Raw genomic sequence first — 24,753 nt, 5'->3', positions numbered from 1 at the left:
CGAAAAGAAAGTCCCATTCATGCTGTCATTGCGCGTCAACATTCCTTGGCAACATGCCACACGGGCAGCCATGTGGTCGTCTGTCAGCATTCGTGGCACCCACCTGGATGACACTTTTCGCATTTTCAGGTCGTCATGCAGGATTGTGTGCACAGAACCCACAGAAATGCCAACTCTGGAGGTGATCTGTTCAACAGTCATTCGGCAATCCCCCAAAACAATTCTCTCCACTTTCTCGATCATGTCGTCAGACTGGCTTGTGCGAGCCCGAGGTTGTTTCGGTTTGTTGTCACACGATGTTCTGCCTTCATTAAACTGTCGCACCCACGAACGCACTTTCGACACATCCATAACTCCATCACCACATGTCTCCTTCAACTGTCGATGAATTTCAATTGGTTTCACACCACGCAAATTCAGAAAACGAATGATTGCACGCTGTTCAAGTAAGGAAAACGTCGCCATTTTAAGTATTTAAAACAGTTCTCATTCTCGCCGCTGGCGGTAAAATTCCTTCTGCCATACGATGCTGCCATCTCTGGGACGTATTGTCAATGAACGCGGCCTCATTTTAAAACAATTTGCATGTTTCTATCTCTTTCCAGTCCGGAGAAAAAAAATCGGAGGCCTTAGAACTTGAATGCACCTCGTATATAACACTTACACTGCACCGTATAGTATACTGATACTGTATTTATAGCCAATTACGGTACTTAGATGCAGTATAATGTTACCCTCTGTAAGGTTTTTTTAGATTTGACCACGGAATGCCTAAAGGGTTTTTGCCTATCGGACATCAAATCAAATTTACGAAAACACACAGAAAAGAATACATCTAATTTAGAAACTGTTTTAACTACTCAAACTTACTCCAATGAAATAGAATACGGTCGGCAGCCTAATTAGGCATAGAAATGTGAACTATTTCTTTTAAAGAAAAGATAGCCAGTTTTAGTGGAAAAACTCAGCCTATACTTCTTTCCTACGAAAGTGCAATGAACCCAGTCACAAAAAAAAAAGTTGTAGTGGGTAAAAGCAGTAGCAGAAAGACATTCACATTCTCACGAACACAAGAGACACTGTTACACTCATCAACATTAAATACTTTGTCAAAACTGAATAACTTCATCAACACTACAAATGCAAGTCACTGCTAAACTGGAGACTGGGCATGGGCCTAGTCTTATTTCATCAGATATTTTCTACACAATACAAATTTGAATAAAATTCAGCTGCACTACGATTCACACTATTCTTTAAAATCAAATAAGTAATTGTTTTCATGCATAATGGCATTCATAGTAACTTTACCTTCAGTGAGAATAAAACAGTAAGTGGGTGCTCATAAACTGATATTACGCCTTTTAACACATAATGTGCACAAAACGTAACATAAATTTCAAGAGCAGTTGGAACTTTCTATAATCAAGTAACTTTGTGCATTTTGAGCAACTTTCAATGGGGGAGGGGGGGCGTCCCTAATCTTGACTACTATAGTAAAGCAAACTAAACACACTTTCCTGAACAATCTGAAGAATGCCAACTTAGGAAAACAGTTCTTTGTAGACTGACTCACCCTGTGTGCTTTTTTAACAGATTCTACAGTCAATATGTTCACTAGGTATTGCTTCTCAAATCAATTATTAAGAACATTTGCTTTAAACTGACCTCAAAATGGTTTGTGTCTATTTGTTATCATCTCAGTTGTATACTTTTTAAAACAGAAGTTAAGCAAGTAATTTGAAGGGATCACAAAACTTTAAAATGAAGAAGTTCAATTATTGGGAGGCTTTCACAAAAGCTACACTTCCTTCCTTCCTCGACTTCACCAAATTCCACAATAATTTTAGATAAACTATTTCACTCAAATTTGAACAAATTTAATCAGACAATTGTCTTTCTTGTTTTGATAATCATTTCTCACAATCTGGACAGTCGGAAATTATAGTTCAAAAGGAGAGGATCCTGATCTGTGTTATGATAGGTAAAACATATCTGCCCCGATAGCTGAGTGGTCAGCGTCACGGATTGTCGTCCTACGGGCCCGGTTTCGATTCCCGGCTGGGTGGGAGATTTTCTCCGCTAAGGGACTGGGTGTTGTGTTGTCTTCATCATCATTTCATTCCCATCCGTTGCGCAGGTCTCCCAATGTGGCCTCGAATGTAATAAGACCTGCACCAAGGTAGCCGGACCTGCCCCGCAAGGGGCCTCCCGGCCAATGGTGCCAAACGCTCATTTCCATTTCCATACGCAAAAGATCAAGGTAGGTACATAACTTTTGGTATGAGTTACCTTGTATTTGCACATACTAAATGTGCTGATCCATCACTTTATAAATCTGTGATTCCTTCTCTCTGTTACAGTGATTGCGCAATATTGGTGGCGAGTATATGATGGCAGATGGACTTGCAGTTGTAATTGATATGCTCTGTTATTTTCTTCATGGCGACGATCATCAGACTTTTTAATAATTTCAGGCCACAGAGCATTGTATTAAATCCATTCATCCACCCGGGGCTTTGGCGTAATAAATCAAAGCACTAAAAGCCTCACTCGCAACCTGCACAATGCACTTTCCAATCACTAACTGCCAACTGTACTATAGCTAGTCTCCGACTGACTCTCATGTCCACCTTTTTACTCGCACCAACCGCAATTTTCGCGTGCTAAATAACTTCAGTTTTAGAGGGGAACCACTCCATCTTTTATCATAACATGAAACAAGAGCCCTAAGTGTGGATCAGCAGTTACATAGTAGCAAGTAAAATGTAAATGTCGTGTGACTAGGGCCTCCCGTCGGGTAGACCGTTTGCCGGGTGCAAGACTTTCGATTTGACGCCACTTCGAGGACTTGCGGGTCGATGGGGATGAAATGATGATGATTAGGACAACAACACACCCAGTCCCTGAGCAGAGAAAATCTCTAACTGAGCCCTTAGGACTGACATTCTGTCGTGCTGACCACTCAGCTGCCGGGGGCGGACAGCAAGTAAACATTTTTAAGCAAACAATGCATTTATCCATATTAACAAATCAATACAAAATTGTTTAACCAAAATCATCCATTTCTAAATACAACCAAAGCAATTAGTCAGGAAAGAGAAAACATAGTACAACATATCAAAGAGCACATATTAAAGAAAATACACTTTATGCAAAGCATAATTAATCAGAAGAAAAAAGAAAAAAAAATTATAATATCTTACCATGGTGTTGCAAGTAGGCCAAAAACTTTTGTCAATAAACAGCAATTAGTAGTAAAATACAAGTTAGATTTAGAGAAAAATACTCCACGAACAAAGGTTTTTAAAATTTCTAAAGGGCCATTAGACGACTACTGATTAAAATAAGTAGAAAAGTACAGGGTCATTCCTAAATTAAAAATCGTAGGATTTAGGGGATGAGGAAGTAAAGACGTGAGGACTTGTCGTGTGGCGTCTCAGTCGGTAGAGGTCCTGGGCTCGACTCCCGGCCTGCCCACAGTAGAAAACGTTTGTTTTTCCAGACATGTTTATTATAGATAATGAAAGAAACATTATTTGCCAATATGTATTAACTCTTCTTCTTTTCTTCTTTAGCGTTTATTCCATTTAGTACAGACTCCACTGTATTCGCCTGCTCGTGTGGCCGAGCGGTTCTAGGCGCTACAGTCTGGAACCGCGCGACCGCTACGGTCGCAGGTTCGAATCCTGCCTCGGGCATGGATGTGTGTGATGTCCTTAGGTTAGTTAGGTTTAAGTAGTTCTAAGTCCTAGGGGACTGATGACCTCAGCAGTTAAGTCCCATAGTGCTCAGGGCCATTTGAACCATTTGGAACCACTGTATTCAGGATTTGACAAATTTATTTTTGTTTAAGTGTGCAGCAGCATACCCTTCCTGTAAGCGCAGTCGTCATTTACCAAAGGAAGAAATCGTGTCGGCCGGCTGCCTGTGATTCTGTAAACTTGGTTTTGTGTGTAAACGTATTTTTAATTGTTTGCACGGCCTGTTTTCTAAAATGGAAGTAGGGAACCAATCCAGCATTTGCCAATAGGGGCGTTAGAAACCACGAAAAGAGCACACTCAGGCTGGCTGATGTACCAGCCATGAACGGTAATCCACTCCGTGGATTCGATCCCGATCTGGCTCTCATTCCTGTCTCGCAATCTGTAGCGCGCTGCACGTAAAGCTGTCGGCACACGGACCGTTCCGTTCATTCGAACGTCAACGATGAGCGTGCAGATTCCAGCGTCTTGCTGAACGCTCAGAAACGACGCGGCCTGTGCATAAGGTACACGTGTCTCAAATTCTGTACTCGATCGCAGCCCGCAGTTGTCGGCTGTACGAAGTGCACAGCTGTAAAATTCTGACGTTAGCTGCATCAAAACGAACATTTCCTCCCTTGTCCGTGTGCTAGTCACGTTGTTCAGTTTGTAGTATACAAAAATAAAAACGTCAATATGCAGGAGTATGTTATAAGGCAAAAAGAAATGTACCATTACCAATCAATAAGGACATCGACTTAAACAGTTTCATTACAAATAGTGCGATACAAATTTACATTAGTTCCCTACGTAAGATAAAAATTATTTCGTCATTCTCACTTTTCAGTAAAACTCTAAAGTCATACTTAATTTACCACTTTTCTATTTAGTAGCAGAATCCTTACTTGTTTCCAGAATGAAATTTTCACTCTGTAGCGAAGTGTACGGTTTTATGCAACTTCCTGGCAGATTAAAACTGTGTGCCGGACCGAGACTCAAACTCGGGACCCTTACCTTTCGCTTGCAAGTGCTCTACCATATATTTTTTTAAATCTCATTTTGTTCTATTGTTCGTTGACTTTGTTCGTGACGGGCGTCCGATGACACTTGTTCAGGTTATTCGTTGATCCTTCACTCAGTTTTTTATTACAGAGGTTAGCTAAACCCTCTGACCGAACACGCTGAGCTACCGTGCCGGCCTTTTTTTTCTGTTCGTGTTCGTTCGTTTCATCAGATCGGGGCGGACGTCGCAAGACACCCGTTTCAATTCGTCGTTGATCCATTAACTCAGGGCAGCTAACCCTCTGAGCGAAGACGCTGAGCTACCGTGCCGGCAACCATCTGCTGAGCTACCCAAGCACGACTCACGACCTGTCCTCACAGCTTTACTTCCACCAGTACCTCGCCTCCTAACTTTCAAACTTGACAGAAGCTCTCCTGCAGACCTTGTAGAACTAAGACTCTTGGAAGAAAGGGTATTGTGGAGACATGTCTTAGCCGCAGCCTGGCGGATGTTTCTAGAATGAAATTTTCACTCTGCAGCGGAGTGGGCGCTGATATGAAACTTTCTGGCAGATTAAAACTGCAGAGTGAAAATTTCATTCTGGAAACATCCCCCAGGCTGTGGTTAAGCCATGTCTCCACAATATCCTTTCTTCCAGGAGTGCTAGTTCTGCAAGGTCTGCAGAAGTCTGGAAGGTAGGAGTCGAGGTAAGGCCGGAAGTAAAGCTGTGAGGACGGGTCGTCAGTAGTGTTTGAGTAGCTCAGATGGAAGAGCACTTGCCCTCAGAAGGCAAAGGTCCCGACTTTGAGTCTTGGTCCGGCACACAGTTTTAATCTGTCAGGAAGTTTTACAACATGTTATATACAAGAATTGAGACAAGAAAGTGCAAAATATCTAATTTCAAGTAGCGCAAGCTGTCTTGTAGACAAGGCCAGTCGAACAAACTCCTCAGGAAGAGCCCACTTGTGTTTATAGAAAATCGAATATTATAGAATATACTTCTATTAAACTACTAAGAAACTGTCAGAACCTACTAGAAAACGTGAAGATTTGTGTTGCATTCTCCAACAGTTTATTGAAAGTAACTTCTTCTACAATACAATAGCTGGCTGCACAATAGATGTAGACGTCAGTCTATCTAGCTGGAGATGCGGTTCCTCTCGGTCGGCTGGTACTTCGATCGGCGGTGCAGTACGGCGGCTTCGGTGATATCTTCTCGGAGACTCTACCATAGCGGTTGCCATTAACAGTGGACGAAGACTGGTCTGCCTTTTTTTCTTTATTGTTATTTTAATCACCTTATACAAAGGCGGGCTGTCAGCAGCATATTACGCTGCTCTTCAGCCGCGAGTGGTACAATAAGTATGACATATAGGTGGCACAGATAATACAATAAAAACGGTGGGCAAAAACTGTAGACACGAAAAACAATAAACATGGAGCCGTTCACGCTGGACGAGAAAAAACATTAACACCAGTTGACACGGCGCACAAAACACGGACGACTGCGACGGCACAGGTGAACAGTGGTGGCGTGACGGTGAAAGAACACTAAACACAAAACGAAGGCACTCACACAAGACACTGATGGCGATGATCTCCGGCGCGCGAATGTTCACTGAGCGTGTACGAGTCCGGGGACCTGCCAAGAGAGGAGGAGGGTGGGGGGTGGGAGAGGGAGAGCAGAGATGCCACGGGCAGGGGTGATAGAGGGTAGGGAGGAAGGGGGAGGGGAAGCCCAGGGGAAAAGGGGTCGAGGAAGGGGGGATGGGGGGAAAAGGAGAGAGAAGGGAGGGAGGGTGTCCAAAGGAAAAGACACAGGAAGTGGGAGGGGAGGATCAAAGTTGATAGGAGGGGTAGATGGAGGGGAGGAGGACATCATTAGGGAGGAGGAGCTGGCGGAAGCCACCTTGGGAGAGGGTAAAGAGGGTGGAGAGATGGAGACAGGGTGGGACGTGGGAATACACGCGCGGCAGTGGGCGCAGGTGACAGAGGATGGGTGAGACAAGCAGGTGACGAGGATCGAGTTTACGGGAGGTGTACAGGATCCGTATCCTTTCAAGGAAAAGGAGGAGTTGGGGGAACTGAATGAGGTCATACAGGATCCACGTGGGGGAGGGGAGATGGATGCGATAGGCGAGGCGGACGCATGGTGTTCAAGGATCTGAAGGGATGTGGAAAAGGTAGGGGGGCGGAGATCCAGGCGGATGAGGGATTTATAGGTGTGGTGTATGGTGGAGGGGTCCAGACCCCATGTACGGCCGGATAGGAGCTTGAGGAGACAGAGTCTGGAGTGTGCCTTGGCTTGGATGGTCCAGAGATGGGGGGTCCAGGAGAGGCAACGGTCGAGGGTGACGCCAAGGTACTTAAGGGTGGGGGTGAGGGTGATAGGATGGCCATAGATGGTTAGATAGAAATCGAGGAGGCGGAAGGAAGGGGTGGTTTTGCCTGCAATGATCGCCTGGGTTTTGGAGGGATTGACATTAAGCAACCACTGGTTGCACCAAGCGGTGAACCGGTCAAGATGGGATTGGAGAAGGTGTTGGGAGGTAAAACAACGGTTTATCAGGTTTAAGGAACATCAGGATATGGGAGATTTTCCACAGGTCGGGGTAGTAACCGGTGGACAGGGCTACATTGTAGAGCCTGGCCAGGGTGGAGAGGAAAGAGACAGGAGCTTCACGAAGGTGACGGTAGGTGACACGATCGTGACCAGGAGTGGTGTTGCGTTTTGTGCGGAGTGTAGCAATCAGATCCTGTGTAGTGATAGGGGCATTGAGTTCCGTGTGTGCAATGTTGTCCAAGTACTGGAAACCAGGAGCGAGGGGAGGGACAGAGGTGTCAGTTCAATCGCGGACATCCGGGTGGAGGGAGTAATCGAACTGGCGATCATCAGGGATGGAAAGGACATTGGAGAGATAGGAGACAAAGTGATTGGCCTTACTAAGGGTATCAGGGAAGGGGTGATCATCATGGAGAAGAGAATAGTAGGGGGAGGGTTTAGTTCCGGTAAGGCGACGGAAGGCTGACTGGTCTGCCTTCGACCGGCCGGGCCTATATAGAGAGCTGGAGCCAATAGAAACACGGCGTAGGAATCCGTGGCCGGATATGTCGCGGCGACCTCTGCAAGCAAAGGTTCCTATTAATCGACTGGAATCTTCGGCGTGTTTACCTGATGCCTTCGCCTGTTTGGCTGTTGATTTGTTCCCTCATAGCGTGGCTGTTATGCGGTGCTGCCTGCCATTTAGGGGAACCCGACGGCAGACAGTACAGTTAGTAAAAAGTATTTGGATCCAATGAGACGCGCACCAGCAACATATCTCCAGCCACCTTACAATACTCCGCCTTTTCTCATGACGCTACACCGAACACAGACGAGGTCCGTCCGTACTTCGCATTTATGGATGCTGCATGTGCCGTTGCCTTGAAACGACATACTTTCATAAGACGCAAGTTACAATAATTCTTTAACCACATATATGATGTTTCCAGTCATTTTATTACATAAATCAACGACGAGTTTTCGAGGGATCCTCAATTTTCTGGTGTTTAGAAATGGCATACATACATTTGAGCTTCAACTGAAAGCCAATATGGTCTCTCACGACTGTGTATCTGAAGAGGGAGGGCGTCGAGGGCTAAGAGAAAGACAGACCGCGGCGCGTACGTCACAGCACGTGACCCTGCAGGTCTTAAGAGTGCCAGCAGCCGTATTCGGCGGGGTGTTAGTAACTACTTCAGACCAGTCTAATAATGCTTAACTGCGCATTTAAATGCACGCAAGCTCTTGATAGCACACGATGAAGTTAATATCTTTAGTGGGCAGCTTTTCATGGACATTATAATTTCCCGTGGGCCCTTCACGGTGCCGAGCATTCGTGAAGTATGGTGAAAAGACGACTAGATTGACGTCATAAGTTCGTTGGAAATCTCATATTTCTCGTGGGCCCCGGATGGCGTCATGTGACGAAGGCAGTGTTCTTCCATCTCGTTGGTCAACGTTCAAACTTACGTTCTGAGATTAGATTAGATTAATTATTCATTCCATAGACCCATAAAAGAGGGAAACACATTACAAAAATGTAATTAGAAAAATTTGAGTTTCATTGATTTTAATGATCCTCAGTCAATAAACAGCAAAATTATGTACATGAATTAAATTTGAACTTCTAATATTTACAGGTTTAATACATCTGCTTTCATTAAATCCATGATTCAGACATTTGCTAGTTTCTTGACTATTACGACCAAGTATTGTCAAAAATTAAAGTAAATGATTCATTTCAGTGATCCTCAGTTAAGAACAGTCAGATTATGTACAAGATTTAAAATTAAACTTCCACTATTTACAGACTTAAGACTTACATCTTCTTTCCATACATCCATCATTCACACAGTATGTAGTTACTTGGCTGTTACAACCAAGTATTGTCAAAAATTAAAGTACAATAAATTTTCATTGAAATGGTCTACTGCACTTGTTGGGAAACTCATGGATGGAACTGAAAGAGTTGGCCACCAAAAATTCTTTTAAATTATGTTTAAATTGTGCCTTGTCTGAAACTAAACTCTTAATGGTTGCTCGTAATTTATTGAAAATATGCGTTGCTGAATACTGGACTCCTTTCTGGCCAAGAGTAAGTGATTTTAAATCATTATTTATATTGTACTTATGCCTAGTATTGATAATGTGTACTAAGCAGTTAGTTGGAAAAAGAGATGAATATCTGACATACTGGATATTGCCCTGTACGTTCAGAAAGACTCCCCAATGTCTTTTTCCACCCTATGACGCCAGAAACTTCGTACTCTCAACGTTAGAGTGCACGACCCATGTGCAGATGGCTTTATATTATATGAGCAGGTTAATAACATGTTTTGATATCTTAGCTATGAGGGCGTGCTGAGAAATAATGCCTGCAAATACTCTATTCTGTTCTCAACATCGGATGAGGTATAACAAGTCGTGCATTTTAGTTCCTCGACTTTTCCGCCCCACTGGCGGAGATTTCAACCCTCTACCGCCAGACGGCTCGGGACTGTAGCGTGTAATATCGCGGTGAGTAACATAACTATGTCGGTGCATGAGATAATGCGTCATTTAATCGGGTTTCTAGCCGCAGAAAACGTGCATCCAACTAAAATTGATAGAAAAATTAAAGCCGTGCACAGCGACGATTGCATCGACATCAGTAACGTAGGGCATAGTGTTGTTCGTACTCGTAATGAAGAAAACTGCTGTGATAACCTCAACATGTGGGACAGACCGTGAAACCATCACACCAAAGAAGTTCAAGAGCACGCCACCAGCAACTGAAGTCATTCTCACAGTATTCTGAGATGCTCTAGGTGTGATGCTTTTGGAATTCATATCTAAAGGCACCACCATATATTCCACAAGGTACTACGGGACCCTCAGGAAACTGAAACCACGAATTCCAAGAGTCCGTCAACACATGGAGCAAATCTTCTTCAGCACGACAGTACCAGACCACACACGAGAGCTTTGACATTTGCAGCAATCAGACCCCTTGTGTTCACTGCCATCGATCATCTTCCATACAGCCCACCCTACTAGACACGCGATCTTACGCGCTGCTTCCCGAGCGGGAAGGCGTGCCGGTCCCTGGCACGAATCCGCCTAGCGGATGAATGTCGAGGTCCGGTGTGTGGGCCAGCCTGTGGATGGTCTTTAAGGCGGTTTCCATCTGCCCCGGCGAATGCGGGCTGGTTCCCCTTATTCCGCCTCAGTTACAGTATGTCGGCGATTGCTGCTCAAACACTGTCTCCACGTACGTGTACACCATAATTACTCTAGCACGCAAACATTTGAGGTTACACTCGTCTGGTATGAGACGTTCCCGGGGGAACGGGGGGGGGGGGGGGGGGGGGGGGATCCACTGGCTTACCGAACACTCAATAACCCTGGGTTCGGTGTGGGGCGGCGGTCGGGTTTGTGGACTGCTGTGTCCTGTTGTGAGGTTGTGAATCACTGCGTGCTACGGCGGGACGAAGCCTCCAGTTCAGTACACACAATACACGATCTTCCACAGAGCCCCGACTTGGTGCTCTCCATTCTCATTTGTTTCCTTAAAGAATACGTTAGAGGACTTCACTTTGATGGTGATGAAGCGGTACAAGCGGAGGTGAGGTTGTGACTGTCCACAAAATCAGACATTCTATAGTAACGGTATCAACAGAATGGTGTATCGTTGGGAGAAATGTTCGTCGCCAGGGTGACTATGTTCATAAATAAATATGTGGACGTGAAGAATACAGATGTGGAATGTTAACAGCGTGTATTTTGTTTAAAAAGCATGATGTGTTTTCACATAAAAAAATTCGGAGGAATTACTTTTCGGTGCGGCCTCTTATTTTTCTGCGTAGTCGTCCTTCAGATTTAAGCATTTGTTGCAAAACTTCACAATCTTTTCTAAGCCTTCTACATACCGAGTTGCCATCAGGTTGTCAAACCAATCACTAAAGTCTTCTTCCACCTTATTGTTAATTTCATAGTACTTTCCGCCTCAAAAACTCCTCAAATTTGAGAAAAATAGAGTAATCAACTCCAGGCTATAAGGCGGATGTTCAAAGACCTTCCATTTAAGCTGCTGAAGAAAATCCTTTGTCAACGCACGAGAATATGAGCGAGTGTTATCATGAAGAAGTACAATGCTGCTGGACAACGCCGTTAGCTTTGGACGGCACGACTCGACGTTGTCGGTGAAGGATCTGACAGTAGGCCGCTGTATTTGTCATCTCTCCTCTAGGCACAGGACGCCCTTTAGATCTCAAAGCACTGTGACCACAACCACTCTGGTACTCAAAATTATTTAAAAACATAAAATGAAATAAACTCAGTTATCTGAAGACCGCTTGGTGTCAACTGGCCTCGGTGTTATGCGGATGTGGTTCGGAGGGGCCTGGGGTCAGCACACCGCTCTTCCGGCCGTTGTCGACTTTTCAGACCTTGCAGCTGCTACCTCTCAGTCAAGTAGCTCCTCAGCTGGCATTACGAAACTGAGGGCACCCCATTCACGTCCTCCCACCAAGGAAAAAGTCCCTGGCAGTAACGGGTATTGAACATGGACCCTCAGCATGAGTGTCATACACGCCGACCTCTCCATAAGGAGGCCCACCAGAATTTTAACATATTTGTTAGGGAGGGGGCGGGGCGGATTGTGAATGATGCCATTCCATTGATTGACACTTCCTTTTTGGACTTTTATTGGAAACAAATGTCTGGTAGACAGTAAAAATGAGTTTATTGCTCCGTCCTTGATTTGAGTTCGTCAGTCGGCTTGGTCCTTCATTGTCATGAACGTTCGTTCGTCCACCATTAAACATGATAGACCATTTTCGAAATGAAGCTTCATTGATCATATTTCCATAAACTTTGGTTATATCGCTGTAAGTTTCAATAGGGCAAACATTTTTGTATTCAGAAGCCGGATTAAACAACCTACCTCAAACTTGGCAGAATCGTTAATTTCATAACACATTTCACACACGCACCAAAAAACAGTAAACGACAATTCCTGCCCGCTGTTAGCGACATACTGCCATCAACGATTAGCAAGATCTAATACACGGCAGTGGAGGGATTAAAATATTCTTTGCTTTTAGAAAGACCCTCGTGCAATAATGATTACTATGTAGCTTTAAGAAATGAACTAGTGAAGGCAGCAGAGGAACAACTGGGTAAAAAAGCCAAGTAGGAATATTTGGGTAACGAGCAAGACATTAAATTCATTTGAAGAAAGCAGAAATATAAAAGATCAGCATACAAAGCAACCGAATGAAAATACAGGTATCTAAAAGAGGAGGTTGACTAAGTACAAAATTGCTAGGCAGGAATAGTTAGAGAGAAGAAAGGGAAAGTTGTAGAAGCATGCATGACTATACGAAATATTTATAATGTCATTTGTAGCAAAATTAAATAAATTTTTGCATAAAGTTGGAGTAGCTCTGTGGATATCAATAGCTCGGATTATAAGTCAATAGGTAGCAAAGAAGGGAGGGTTGAAAGGTGGAAGTACTTCATAGACGACAAATACAAAGAAAGAAGTTAGACGACAGCTTTATGGAAAGGGAAGAGGAAGTGTATGAAGATAACACAGGGGAAAAACTATTAAGAACCCTGGGAGAACCTTTCAGGACAAAACTGTTCCTCCTGATATGTAGGATATGTAACACAGGCGTGATACCTTCGTGGTTCAAGAAGAATATAATCAATTCCGTACCAAAGAAGTCTACTGATAGCATATTTGAATACCACAGAACCATCAACTTTAATAACTCATGAATGCAAAATACTAACACTAATTATCTACATATGAATGGAACGGCTGGTAAAAGCCATTCAGTTTGGGTTTCCGAGAAAGTTAGGAACATACAAAGCATCAATGAACCTCTCTCTTCTCTCAGAAAATAAATTCGAGAAACACGAAACCACTTCTATAGTGATTGTAGATACAGAGAAAAACATTTGTCACTTTTGTCTACAGTCAAATTTTCCAAAACGAACAGCGATGAAATACGGAAAACGATAAGTTATCTGCAACTAATGCAGAAACCAGAATGTAGTTTTAAGAATCGAAGCATAAGAAAGGAAGATAGCAGCTGAGAAGGGAAGACCGTGCAGTACAGGAAGTTGAGGAGAATTTCCTAAGGGAGTAAGGGAGAAGAAACAAAAATTTTGACGTTTTCCGATAACATTGTAGTTCGATCAGAGGCAGCTAAGGACTTGGGAGGGCAGTTAAACGGAACAGATAGTGTTCTGGAAAGAGGTTATAAGATGAACACCAACAAAAGTAAATCGAGGGTAATAGAACATAGTCGAATGAAATTAGAGGGTGCTGAGGGAAATGAATTAGGGAATAAGATGCTGAAAAGGATATAGACGAGTTTTCCTACTTGCGCAGCAAAGTAACTGATCATGACAGAAGTAGGAATAATATAAAATGAGTCTCTCAACGGCAAGAAAAGTTTTTTTTTTTTGAAGAGGAACATGTTAACATGTAATATTAATTTAAACGTTACGACGTCGTTTCTGAAAGAATTTGTGTGGAGCATATACAATGGCGTGTAAAACGTAAGGACGAAAGTAATTTTCTCATGATGTGTCTCTGCAAAGTAATATACAATATCTGATCAAAGTATCCGGACACCTGGCTGAAAATGACTTACAAGTTTGTGGCGCCCTCCATTGGTAATGCTGGAATTCAATATGGTGTTGGCCCACACTTAGCCTTGATGACAGCTTCCACTCTCGCAGGTATACGTTCAATCAGGTGCTGGAAAGTTTCTTGGGGAAAGGCGGCCCATTCTTCACAGAGAGCTGCACTGAGGAGAGGTATCTATGTCGGTCGGTGACCTGGCACGAAGTCGGCGTTCCAAAACATCCCAAAGGTGCGCTATAGGATTCAGGTCAGGACTCTGTGCAGGCCAGTCCATTAACCACTCCGCCACAGTCCATGCATTATGAACAGGTGCTAGATCGTGTTGAAAGATGAAATCGCCATCCCCGAATTGCTCTTCAACAACGGGCGTCAAAAAGATTCTTAAAACAGCAATGTAGGCCTGTGCTGTGATAGTGCCACGGAAAACAAGGAGTGCAAGCCCCCTCCATGAAAAACACGACCACACCATAACACCACTGCGTCTGAACACATTGTGTTCCGTGATTCGTCACTCCACAACGTTTTTCCACTGTTCAGTCGTCCAATGTTTACGCTCCTTTATGAGCAGCCACTCGACCATGAAATCCAAGTTTTCTCACCTCCCGCCTAACTGTCGTAGTACTTGCAGTGGATCCTGATACAGTTTGGAACTCCTGTGCGATGGTCTGGATAGATGTCTGCCTATTACACATTACGACCCTCTTCAACAGTCAGCGGTCTCTGTCAGTCAACAGACGAGGTCGGCCTGTACACTTTTGTACTGTAAGTGTCCCTCCACGTTTCCCTTTCACTATCACATCGGAAACAGTGGACATAGGGATGTTTAGGAGTGTGGAAACCCCGCTTACAGATGTATGACACAAGTGACACCCAGTCACCTAACCAGGTTCGAAGTGCGTGAGTTCCGCAGAGCGCCCCATTCAGCTCTCTCGCGATGTCTAATGACAACCGAGGTCGCTGATATGGAGTACCTCGCAGTAGGTGGCAGCACAACGCCTCTAATATGAAAAAAAGTTTGTTTTTGACGGTGTACGGATACTTTTGATCACATAGTGTAGCTAGATGGAACTTGTACCATACTGCTGCAGTGTAGTGCAAAGTTAACTGAGAGATATACGCAGTGAACGAACAGAAATGACACTTTTATTGAAAGATAATAATTACTCTGAAGTCACCAAGATTTACAATGGTACCGCGGACATTACAAAAAGAGGGATATGATCTTTAATGCGGTGTGCGATCACCACGGACGGCAGTGCATACTCAGTAACGTGTCCCCACGCTAGCCACAAGGTTTTCAGGGAGTTCTTGGTGGTGGGGCGTTCCATTCCTCCGCTTGCACGGTTGACAACCACTGAATGGCCGTTGGCGCATGTGGACGTGCTGCAGTGCGTCTTCCCAACGCATTCCACACGTCCTCGGTGGGATTTAAGTCGGGAGAATGGGCAGGTCATTTTATTCGACCAATATCCTCTCGTTCTAAGAACTCCTTCACTTGGATCACTGAATGCGATAACGCAAGGTCAACCATAAAAATGAAGTCAGGGCCGAATGTACCCCGAAAAAGCATATGGGGAAGGAGTACAGTGTCACAATAACTTTGACTGGTGTTGTGCCGTGTTCAAAGTAAAGGACGTCAGTCGTCCACGTAAGATTATGATTATCCACACCATAACGCATGTACCACCAAAACGATCACATTCGACATTGGACCTGGGTCCATTACGTCTTCCCGCCCCTGTCCATATGAAGGTACGTCCAAAATCACGTCGAACATGATGGTTTTGGTGCTCCTGGTGTTATGGTGCGGCGAGGTATAATGATGGATTGGTTTGCTTAATTGCAGATCTTTGAACAAGCTAGACTCACTGGTCAACGTTACTGTCAGACAGTACTCCTTCCCTTGTGCACCTTTTCAGGGATGCGTTTGGCCCTAACTTTATTTTTATGGAAGACAATGTGCGATCGCATCGAAGAGCGCAGGCAGTGAAGCTCTTGGAACTAGAGGATAGTCGACGAATGGAGTGGTATGCATATTCCCTCAAAGCACATGTGAGCTACTTTAGGGAGACGTATTGCAACACGTCCACGTGTACCAACGACCATCCAGCAATTATCAACCGCACTGGTGGAGGAACGGGACGCTCTACCACAAGAATCCCTTACCAACCTTGTGGCCAGCATGGGAGCGCGTCCCCGAGTATCCATTGTCAATTGTGACCATCACACATCCTATTATGAACCACGTCTCGCCTGTTGTATTGTACGGGGGACCATCATAAATCGAGGTGACTTCAGTGTAATTATTGTCTTTGAATAAAAGTGTCATATCTGTTCGTCTCATTGTGTAATGCCTTTAGTCACATTCTGAATTACATTGCAGCAGTTTTTCTATGTGTGGTCCATGTTTGGTCGAGGTATGTTACTTGGCTGTGCTACATCATGCGAAAGTTACTTTCGCTCTCAACTTTTGCATACTGCTGAAGTATAAATGAAGTTTGGGCAGGTAACACGTTTGTCTTTGATCGACAGCAGACAGTGAACCTGCATTGTAATTTAGTTCTGTACACTGGTAATTTGTCATAGTTGGATATGTGCTCCGCCCCTGACAAAGTTTTCTGTTCCAGGACTATGGCGATGTCTCTGACCATGATGTGCGGCTTCATAGCAGCGCTTTTTGGGAATCTCATCTACCCTGTCCTCATGGCGGTCGGATGTGAGACTCCTTTCTATGTCGTCACCGCTTGCAACTTAGGTAAGGAAGGCAAGGTCCTGTAGACTAAAAACTTTTTATCTGTCTCAAGATCTACTAGTAGCCCAGTAGTAATACTTTTTGTGTTATCAGTTATATGCATTTGACTGCAGACGGTGATCACTGTCCAGCTCGTGACAGTATTCGCCATACATGGTGTTTAAGAAAATGCAGTCACATGTTCCTGCCACAGGTAGTATTGATGAAAACTACAATAAAAGTTTGCCGGCCGAAGTGGCCGTGCGGTTAAAGGCGCTGCAGTCTGGAACCGCAAGACCGCTACGGTCGCAGGTTCGAATCCTGCCTCGGGCATGGATGTTTGTGATGTCCTTAGGTTAGTTAGGTTTAACTAGTTCTAAGTTCTAGGGGACTAATGACCTCAGCAGTTGAGTCCCATAGTGCTCAGAGCCATTTGAACCATTTGAACAATAAAAGTTTCTATAATGCTGTGTTCGGAAACCAATACCCGTTAAAGTATGAGCCAGCGTTTAATATCATTCCCATTTGTTTGTTGCATGGAAACGATCACTATATACAGTGGTCCATGTTGTTACCATGAAATTTGAAAAATCCTTCAGCCCTCCTTTTCATTGAAGGATGCACTCTTTCAAATACACCTAGCCGCATTCAAATCGAGTCATACGCATTGGTCACACACCCCTGTAACGTTTGCTCACAGTCCACGTGTTGACCATACATGAATCCTTTTAAATGACCCCATAGAGAGAAACATAACGAATTCACATCCGGTGAACAGAAAGCTCACTCTGCCGGAGCTCCTCGACCAATCCACCACCCATGAAACGTTGCTGTGAGGTACTACAGCACGATCAGTAGAAAATGGGGTGGTGTCACGTCATGCATAAACCACAGTTGACGTCCTTCTGCAAGGGCAACGTTCTTCAACAGAGCTGGTTATTCTTAGCCTAGAAATATACGGTAGTCAGCAAATATAAATCTATTTGGCAAAGTGTTTGGCCGTACTGATCTGTGAGCGGCAACTCCTACTCATACACCGATACTGAAATGATCCTGATGACTCACCTCCGTGACTTCTCGGGGCTTCCATCTGTCCACATGTGCATATTGTCGTAATTCACTGTTCCATATATTGTGAATCCTGCCTTATCTACAAATAAGATGCAGGTTGTGACCTGCAGGTCTTCAGTGGCCCATATCCCAACAGTATTGGTTTCCAGACGTATCTTTTTAGGAACTTTTCTTCTATTTTTGACCAATACTACCTCCTCTAAACACATGTGACACTTTTTTAAATACCCACACACACACACACACACACACACACACACACACACACACACATATATATATATATATATATATATATATATATATGTTTGTGGGATAAGGCACTGATATGAATGATACCCTTTTCCCGATCTGAGGTTAGAGTCCTCCCTCGGCCATGGGTGTGTGTGTTGTTCTTAACGTAAGTTAGATTAAGTAGTGTGTAAGCCTAGGTCCCATAGGAGCTTACCACCCTTTTCCCAACGCGCCACGCTAACAAATTATGACTCAGTACATGCTTTTTTGAGAGTACATTCAATTTGTGCTTACAACGTCTTCACGCTTTTGTATTTATATACGCGTCATGAACATTCTTTCTCTACTTACGACCATCCATTGCAAAATTCTGCAACGCCATTACAAAAGAAAGGATGTTCACCGCACGGAAATAAATGTAAACATTTGAAGATGGGATGCTAGGCATCCTGAAATGTAGCCGGCCTTTGTGACCGAGCGGTTCTAGGTGCTTCAGTCTTTAACCGCGTGACCGCTACGGTCGCAGGTTCGAATCCTGCCTCGGGCATGGATGTGTGTGATGTCCTTAGGCTATTTAGGTGTAAGGAGTTCTACGTTCTAGGGGACTGATGACCTCAGATGTTAAGTCCCATGGTGCTCAAAGCCATTTTTGAATAAAATGAAGTGAAATGAAAGAGTAAAAAAACACAAAGTTTCAGTGATGCTCCACAATAAAGATCTCTAAGAAACGCGTAATTTTAGTAAGTTTTTTGTGTTGGTGTTGGGAAATGTGATGTCAGTGGATAAAAGTATCATACATCTTATCTTGGAGTTAGCTCTTCGTATTATTTAGTAGCTGATTACGATCAGAAAACGTTTTAGTGAACTCTAGCTCCATAGTTCCGATTGGTAAATGTTGCAGCGTTCCTATCTCTGTACCATCAGTAACATAACCTCAAGTGGTCCTAAGACTGAAAGTAATAAAAATCAGTATTATCCGGTCATATATACTTTTCTAGTTTAGAATATGATGAATTATCTTTATCCACCCAAAATGAGGCCTGGTGAGGGGAAGCATTACGTAAAAACTTCAGATGACGAAAGTTCATTTATTGAACCATCAGTGGAACATACCGTCAAGCAGGCCTAAGATTGAAAGTTGGTTGGTTGAGTTGGGGGAGCAGACAAAACAGCGAGGTAATCAGTCCCATCGGATTAGGGAAGGAAAGGAAAGGAAGTTGGCCGAACCATCCTGGCATGTGCCCAGATAGATTTAAAGAAATCACGGAAAATCTAAGCCAGGATGGCTGGAAGCAGGTTTGAACCGTCGTCCTCCCGAATGCGAGCCCAGTGTCCTAACCACTGCACCACCTCGAAAGTATTAAGCAGCTATATTAGCTGGTTAGTAACGTCCTCTCTCTGGCCTTCCCGTCACCACCGAACTTGCCTCTGCAAGTAGACAACGAGGTAGTGTTGTATCTCTGGTACATATAACGTGAGCCTCCTGCTCCGTAGATGGCTCAAATGGCTCTGAGCACTATGGGACTTAACATCTATGGTCATCAGTCCCCTAGAACTTAGAACTACTTAAACCTAACTAACCTAAGGACACATCACACAACACCCACCCATCACGAGGCAGAGAAAATCCCTGACCCCGCCGGGAATCGAAGCCGGGAACCCGGGCGTGGGAAGCGAGAACGCTACCGCACGACCACGAGATGCGGGCGCTCCGTAGATACCTGTTGTTCATAATTAAAGTTCCAGTTTCAAAACGCTTTAGAAAGAGAACCACTGCTCAAAATGGCGAGAAATTTGAATAGAGCGTTATTGACGGAGGAAATCTAACTAAAATCTTACCAATAGATGACGCTGTAAGCGTCTTAACGTAAATTGGGTCGGCTACAATTGGTAGATGAATCACGGTACCACAGCTATGGTTTGAGCTACACATTACGCCATCCATACTGTTCAATATGCATGGCTGTACAAGTTCGCCAGTCAGCAGCTGTGTTAATTAGGTAAGTCCATCCACCACGGTGATGTCGTACTACATCGGATGGGAAAAGTCGGTTTTTAATTTCCAGGGACCAAAAACCGCATAAAAAGCAAAATGACATCACTTTCTAATTGTCGTGAGACGGGCGCAAAACATGTTCAATATGCTGTCCACCGTTTCCCTCCACAAGCTGAAATCGAGAAAAAGGAGCACCTTCTTGCAAAAAAATGATCCCACCCACACATCCACGCTGTTGAAGGCATGGAATGACTTTGGTGAGCAAAAGATTCTCCCAGCGTTTACTGGTGATAGTAAAGATAACAGGACCCGCAGGTCTCATCTCCTCGAAAAAATACGGACCTACGGTAAACGACGTCTTCAGTCCTCATCATACAGTCAACTTTGGAGAATGAAGCTGTATCGGCTGATGTGCGTGCGGATTTTCCCTTGCAATATTCTACAATTCTGCATATTGATATGTTCTTGGAGATGGAACTGGGCTACGTCCGCCCAAAGAATGTCCTATGACCATTCATTGTGAACTTGTCCGAGAAAGAAATTCCAGAGCGAACGTTGGTCTTGCTGGCAGGTCGGCAAGAAGCAACTCTTGAGAAAAAAATGGCTCTAAGCACTATAGGACTTAACATCTGAGGTCATCAGTCCCCTAGACTTAGGACTACTAAACCTAACTAACGTAAGGACATCACACACATCCATGCCCGACGCAGGATTCGAACCTGCGACCGTAGCAGCAGCGCTGGTCCAGGCTGAAGCGCCTGGAACCGCTCGGTCACAGCGGCCGGCCAACTCTTGAGAACGGGTGATTTTGTATGGATAGCAATCCAGAACATTTCGTAGGGTTTTGTGCACTGTGCTCGCAGGCATGTCCAACGTTCGTACAGTTCCCCGCGCAATGCATATTTACTCACCGCCACTTGTCCCCTCCTGCAATGCTGTGGTCACATCTTCCACAGACTACATTCCTTCCTTTGCTACACAGCACGTCAAAAGAATCTCTCTTTTCTAATTTTGTACTCATTTTCTCCACACCAATAGCAGACATTGGACAGCGCCTTACCAATGAGTGCCCGGAACCACTGCAGGGCTATTGGCGCACAGTCGCCGTTCTTGTAAAAGAGCTTTACCAGCAGGGGGCGAACTTCGTTGGGACAGCCATGTTGAACCTCTCGGACGCAAACTGAGGAACAACCGTGGGCCGCGCGTCCGTTGTTGTGCATATTCTGACGTTGGCAGCGCCATCGACTGATCAGATTTTCGTTACATTTTTTGTTCCATTACGTTTCCCCTCTATCAATAAGAAGTTGTTCAAATTTGATGTCATTATGGGTAGTGATTCTCTTTCTACAGCGTTTTTGAAACTGTAACTTTGCTTATGGACACCCTATATACTGCCAAACATCAACAGTAAAATGACAAAATCTACTATTTTCAGTCGCCCACGGTCCAACTAATGAGCTGCATAATTCAGATGAGGTAATGTCTCTACTTTGATTGATTTTTCCCCGTTATGCAATTCTTTGAACATAGCAGTGTCCATATTGTTCGTGTACTGCGTATGCAGGAAATATCATTTTAGCCGTATCATTTAAGATTCCGACTTGCCGTGTGAGCAACAATGCCTGGCATAGTGAAGGGAGACTATCTTCAATCCAACTTTGCCGGTAGGCACGTCAGGCTATTCACCAGCTCTACACCTTTGAAAAATGGACTGTCTGGCGGGCTATTATAAAACAGCGTTGTAGTCTGTAAATTGTCGTTTACCTACCAACAGCCTAATGTTTCTTCAGTGGACCTAAACAGCTGAGACAGTGGTTCACCCTAGCAAGTAACCCACAAAAATTGTGCCGTCACAGTAGGTACGTGGCCTGTCTAAAAAGTATCCGACCTTTGGCCAGAAAAAAAATATTTCCAATACCTGACGGGGTTGGGACCCTAATCCCCTCCAGAGTAGACCCCTTGTGCTTGCACACACTTAGCCCACCGATCCTTCCACTGCTGGAAACACCTCGGGATCCCAGCGGAGGTTCGAGTCCTCCCTCGGGCATGGGTGTGTGTGTTTGTCCTTAGAATAATTTAGGTTAAGTAGTGTGTAAGCTTAGGGACTGATGACCTTAGCAGTTAAGTCCCATAAGATCTCACACACAGTTGAACACCTCGGGAAGTCTTCTTTTGGAATTGTGTTCAGCTCCGTCGCCGTGTCCCACATTATCTCTTCTCTTCTCGCAAAACGGGATCCTATCAGTGGCGTCTTCAATTTTGGAAACAACCAGAAGTCGCAATGAGCCATGTCTGGAGAGTAGGGAGGTTGGCGAACGGCTGTAATTCCATGTTTGGCCAAGAAATTTTGGATCAAGTGGGATGAATGTGCGGGAGCGTTGTCGTGATGCAGTTGCCAGTTTTTCGCCTCCACATGTCTGGTCTTTTGTGCTGAATTGTGTCATTGAGTCGCCGGAGAACATCTTCATAGTACTCCTTTGTCACTGTTTGTCCTTCCAGTGCGTATTAGTGATGCGCGGACATCAAAGAAGACAGTCAGTATCACCTTCATTTTGCTTCACACCTGCTGCGCTTTCTTCGGCCTTGGAGACTCGGGATGCTTTCATTGCGACGACTGTCCGTTTGTTTCTGGGTCGTACCCGTACACTCATGACTCATTTCCAGTTATCACGGTGTTCAGAGACCCAGGATCAGTGTTGGTGGTGACCAGAAGGTCCTGTGCAACGTCAAAACGGATGCCTTTTTGTTCCGGTGACAACAACTTGGGCACGAATTTCACAGCCACTCGGTGCATGTTCAAATCATCACGCAAAATTGCACGTGCAGAATCTTTACTCATACCAACCTCTTGGGCAATCTCCCTCACGGTCAAACGACGATCTGCCATCACCAAATTTTGCATCCTCTCAGCAACAGCTGCACTCCGAGCAGTTTGGGGCCTGCCAGAACGCTGGTCACTCTCCGCTGATGTGCGGCCATTTTTGAATCGGTTGAACCACTTCTTAATTTGTGTTACACCCATCGCATCTTCTCCAAACACCTGCTGAATCTTACAAATTGTTTCGCTTCGAGAAGCACCTCGTCTTTATTTTGCTCGGGAAAATCAAAGGTCGGATACTTTTTAGACAGACCTTATATCGTCTTCTTAATGAAGTTTCAAATTAGAATGTTTGTACTTTATTATGGCCTATTTTTCCTCTACAGGAGCTGGACTGCTGAGTATACTGTTGCCATCCACCAAGGGTCGAGCCTTGGCCTAAGGACTGCAGCGGATGTAGTGCAATATCCTCTTGATGCCGCTGCTTTGAGATATTCCTCGAGTATTAAATGTCGTCGACACGTAATTTATTGTGAAACTAGAATATTCAACAATGCAGCCACATGTCCAAGAACAGGAAACACGCCGAAAATCACAGATCATCGTCACTGATTTTCCATTTCTCTGATGGACTGGATATGATTCAGCACTTTAAATTACGCTTACATTAAATGTCAAGCCTTACATCTATCTTTGTCTGAGCAATAACTTTGCTCAGAAAGAATGAAAATACTCTTTCCTCAAAGGTGAATAAGATGTAGCACCGTATTCAGATGTGAATAAAATGTGTTTTAGGTATTACTTGACCGTTGTAGGAAACTAATAATTTGCTGATAGCTATAACAATCGACTAAAAGCGAGTCAGAAAATCCGAATCGTATCAAATGACAAGCTGATACGATAATTGAAAATTCTGGCTTGAACAAAAACATTGGAATGAGCAAACACACACTCACGGTAAAACATTAAGATGTCGAATAGTGTCTTGGCTCATAAATTCCGTCTGCTTGGTAATATAGCATACTAACTGTAAGATGTGCTCTGAACAAACGCACAAATTCGAAATCTGACTTAAGAAAATCAATTTGTTTACAACAAAATAATAAAAATGGATGGCAAGTTTAACTCCTTAGGTCAAATTTCAAACTTAGGCTCTTATTCAGAGCATGTATACTTACAACACTACGAGTTCCACACCATGATAGTTGACGTACCTGGAAGTAATCCTTCCCATCCAGCAGTCCATCACCACAGACATTCCACGTCTTTTGACACGTGGCAAACGAGACGGGTATCTCGAACTGCCGATCTGTCGATTATTTTAAACACCAGTCTACAAACCCCGACCAATTTCCACCAGCTAAATTTCGTTCCATCTCAATTGCAGTCTCCTGAACGCAGTATGAAGTTCGACACATTTTGTCCAATGTGCTTAATGGTGAGTTTTCAGTTATTACATACGATACGCTACCTCTCACATTGAAGCAAATATTTATTTAACCTTTTAGCTACGTCAGTTATATGGAGAGGTAACACCGGTGAGTAACTTAAAATATTTTATGTTGTTTCTTTTCGTCAGAAAGCATTTCCTTTCTGTACGGTCTGTGAGTCAAATATAAGCTACCTGTGCGCTCGATGATGTTCGTCTACTCTACATCCCTACCTCCACACGTCATAATATATCAACACCTGTGTCTCTTAATGTGCACATACTTACCTAACAGTAACTCTCGATACAAATTTTCATAACTCAATAACGATTTAATTTATATGCTATGGCTTCTTCGAATAACATTTGCAAGATCTACACAAAGCGTTTTTACAACATCTTTACACCATCTGTATTTATACCATTTATTATTGTATAATCTATGATTTCACTGTCACCCTACACATCAATTGTCTTTATATCAACTATCTTTATACAATCAGTTATAATACACGATTATCTGAAGTGAAGCAAAGGAATAAAGGC

General features: G+C 43.9%; 1 protein-coding gene across 1 annotated transcript in view; it reads left to right on the top strand.

Annotated features, from left to right (window-relative positions):
- LOC124613210 (probable metabolite transport protein CsbC) overlaps positions 1-24,289 on the top strand; it is a 210,275-nt gene extending 185,986 nt beyond the window's left edge. The window contains exons 11-12 of the mRNA XM_047141885.1: positions 16,556-16,683; positions 23,165-24,289. Coding sequence (XP_046997841.1) covers positions 16,556-16,683; positions 23,165-23,220 — 184 coding nt within the window. The 3' untranslated portion in view covers positions 23,221-24,289. The remainder of the gene's footprint in view (positions 1-16,555; positions 16,684-23,164) is intronic.
- Positions 24,290-24,753: the final 464 nt, after the last annotated feature.

This window comes from Schistocerca americana, chromosome 4, assembly GCF_021461395.2.
Source record: "Schistocerca americana isolate TAMUIC-IGC-003095 chromosome 4, iqSchAmer2.1, whole genome shotgun sequence".
Lineage (NCBI taxonomy): Eukaryota > Metazoa > Arthropoda > Insecta > Orthoptera > Acrididae > Schistocerca > Schistocerca americana.
The sequence above is the reverse complement of the archived record's forward strand: the minus strand, read 5'-3'. Positions and strand labels throughout refer to the sequence as shown.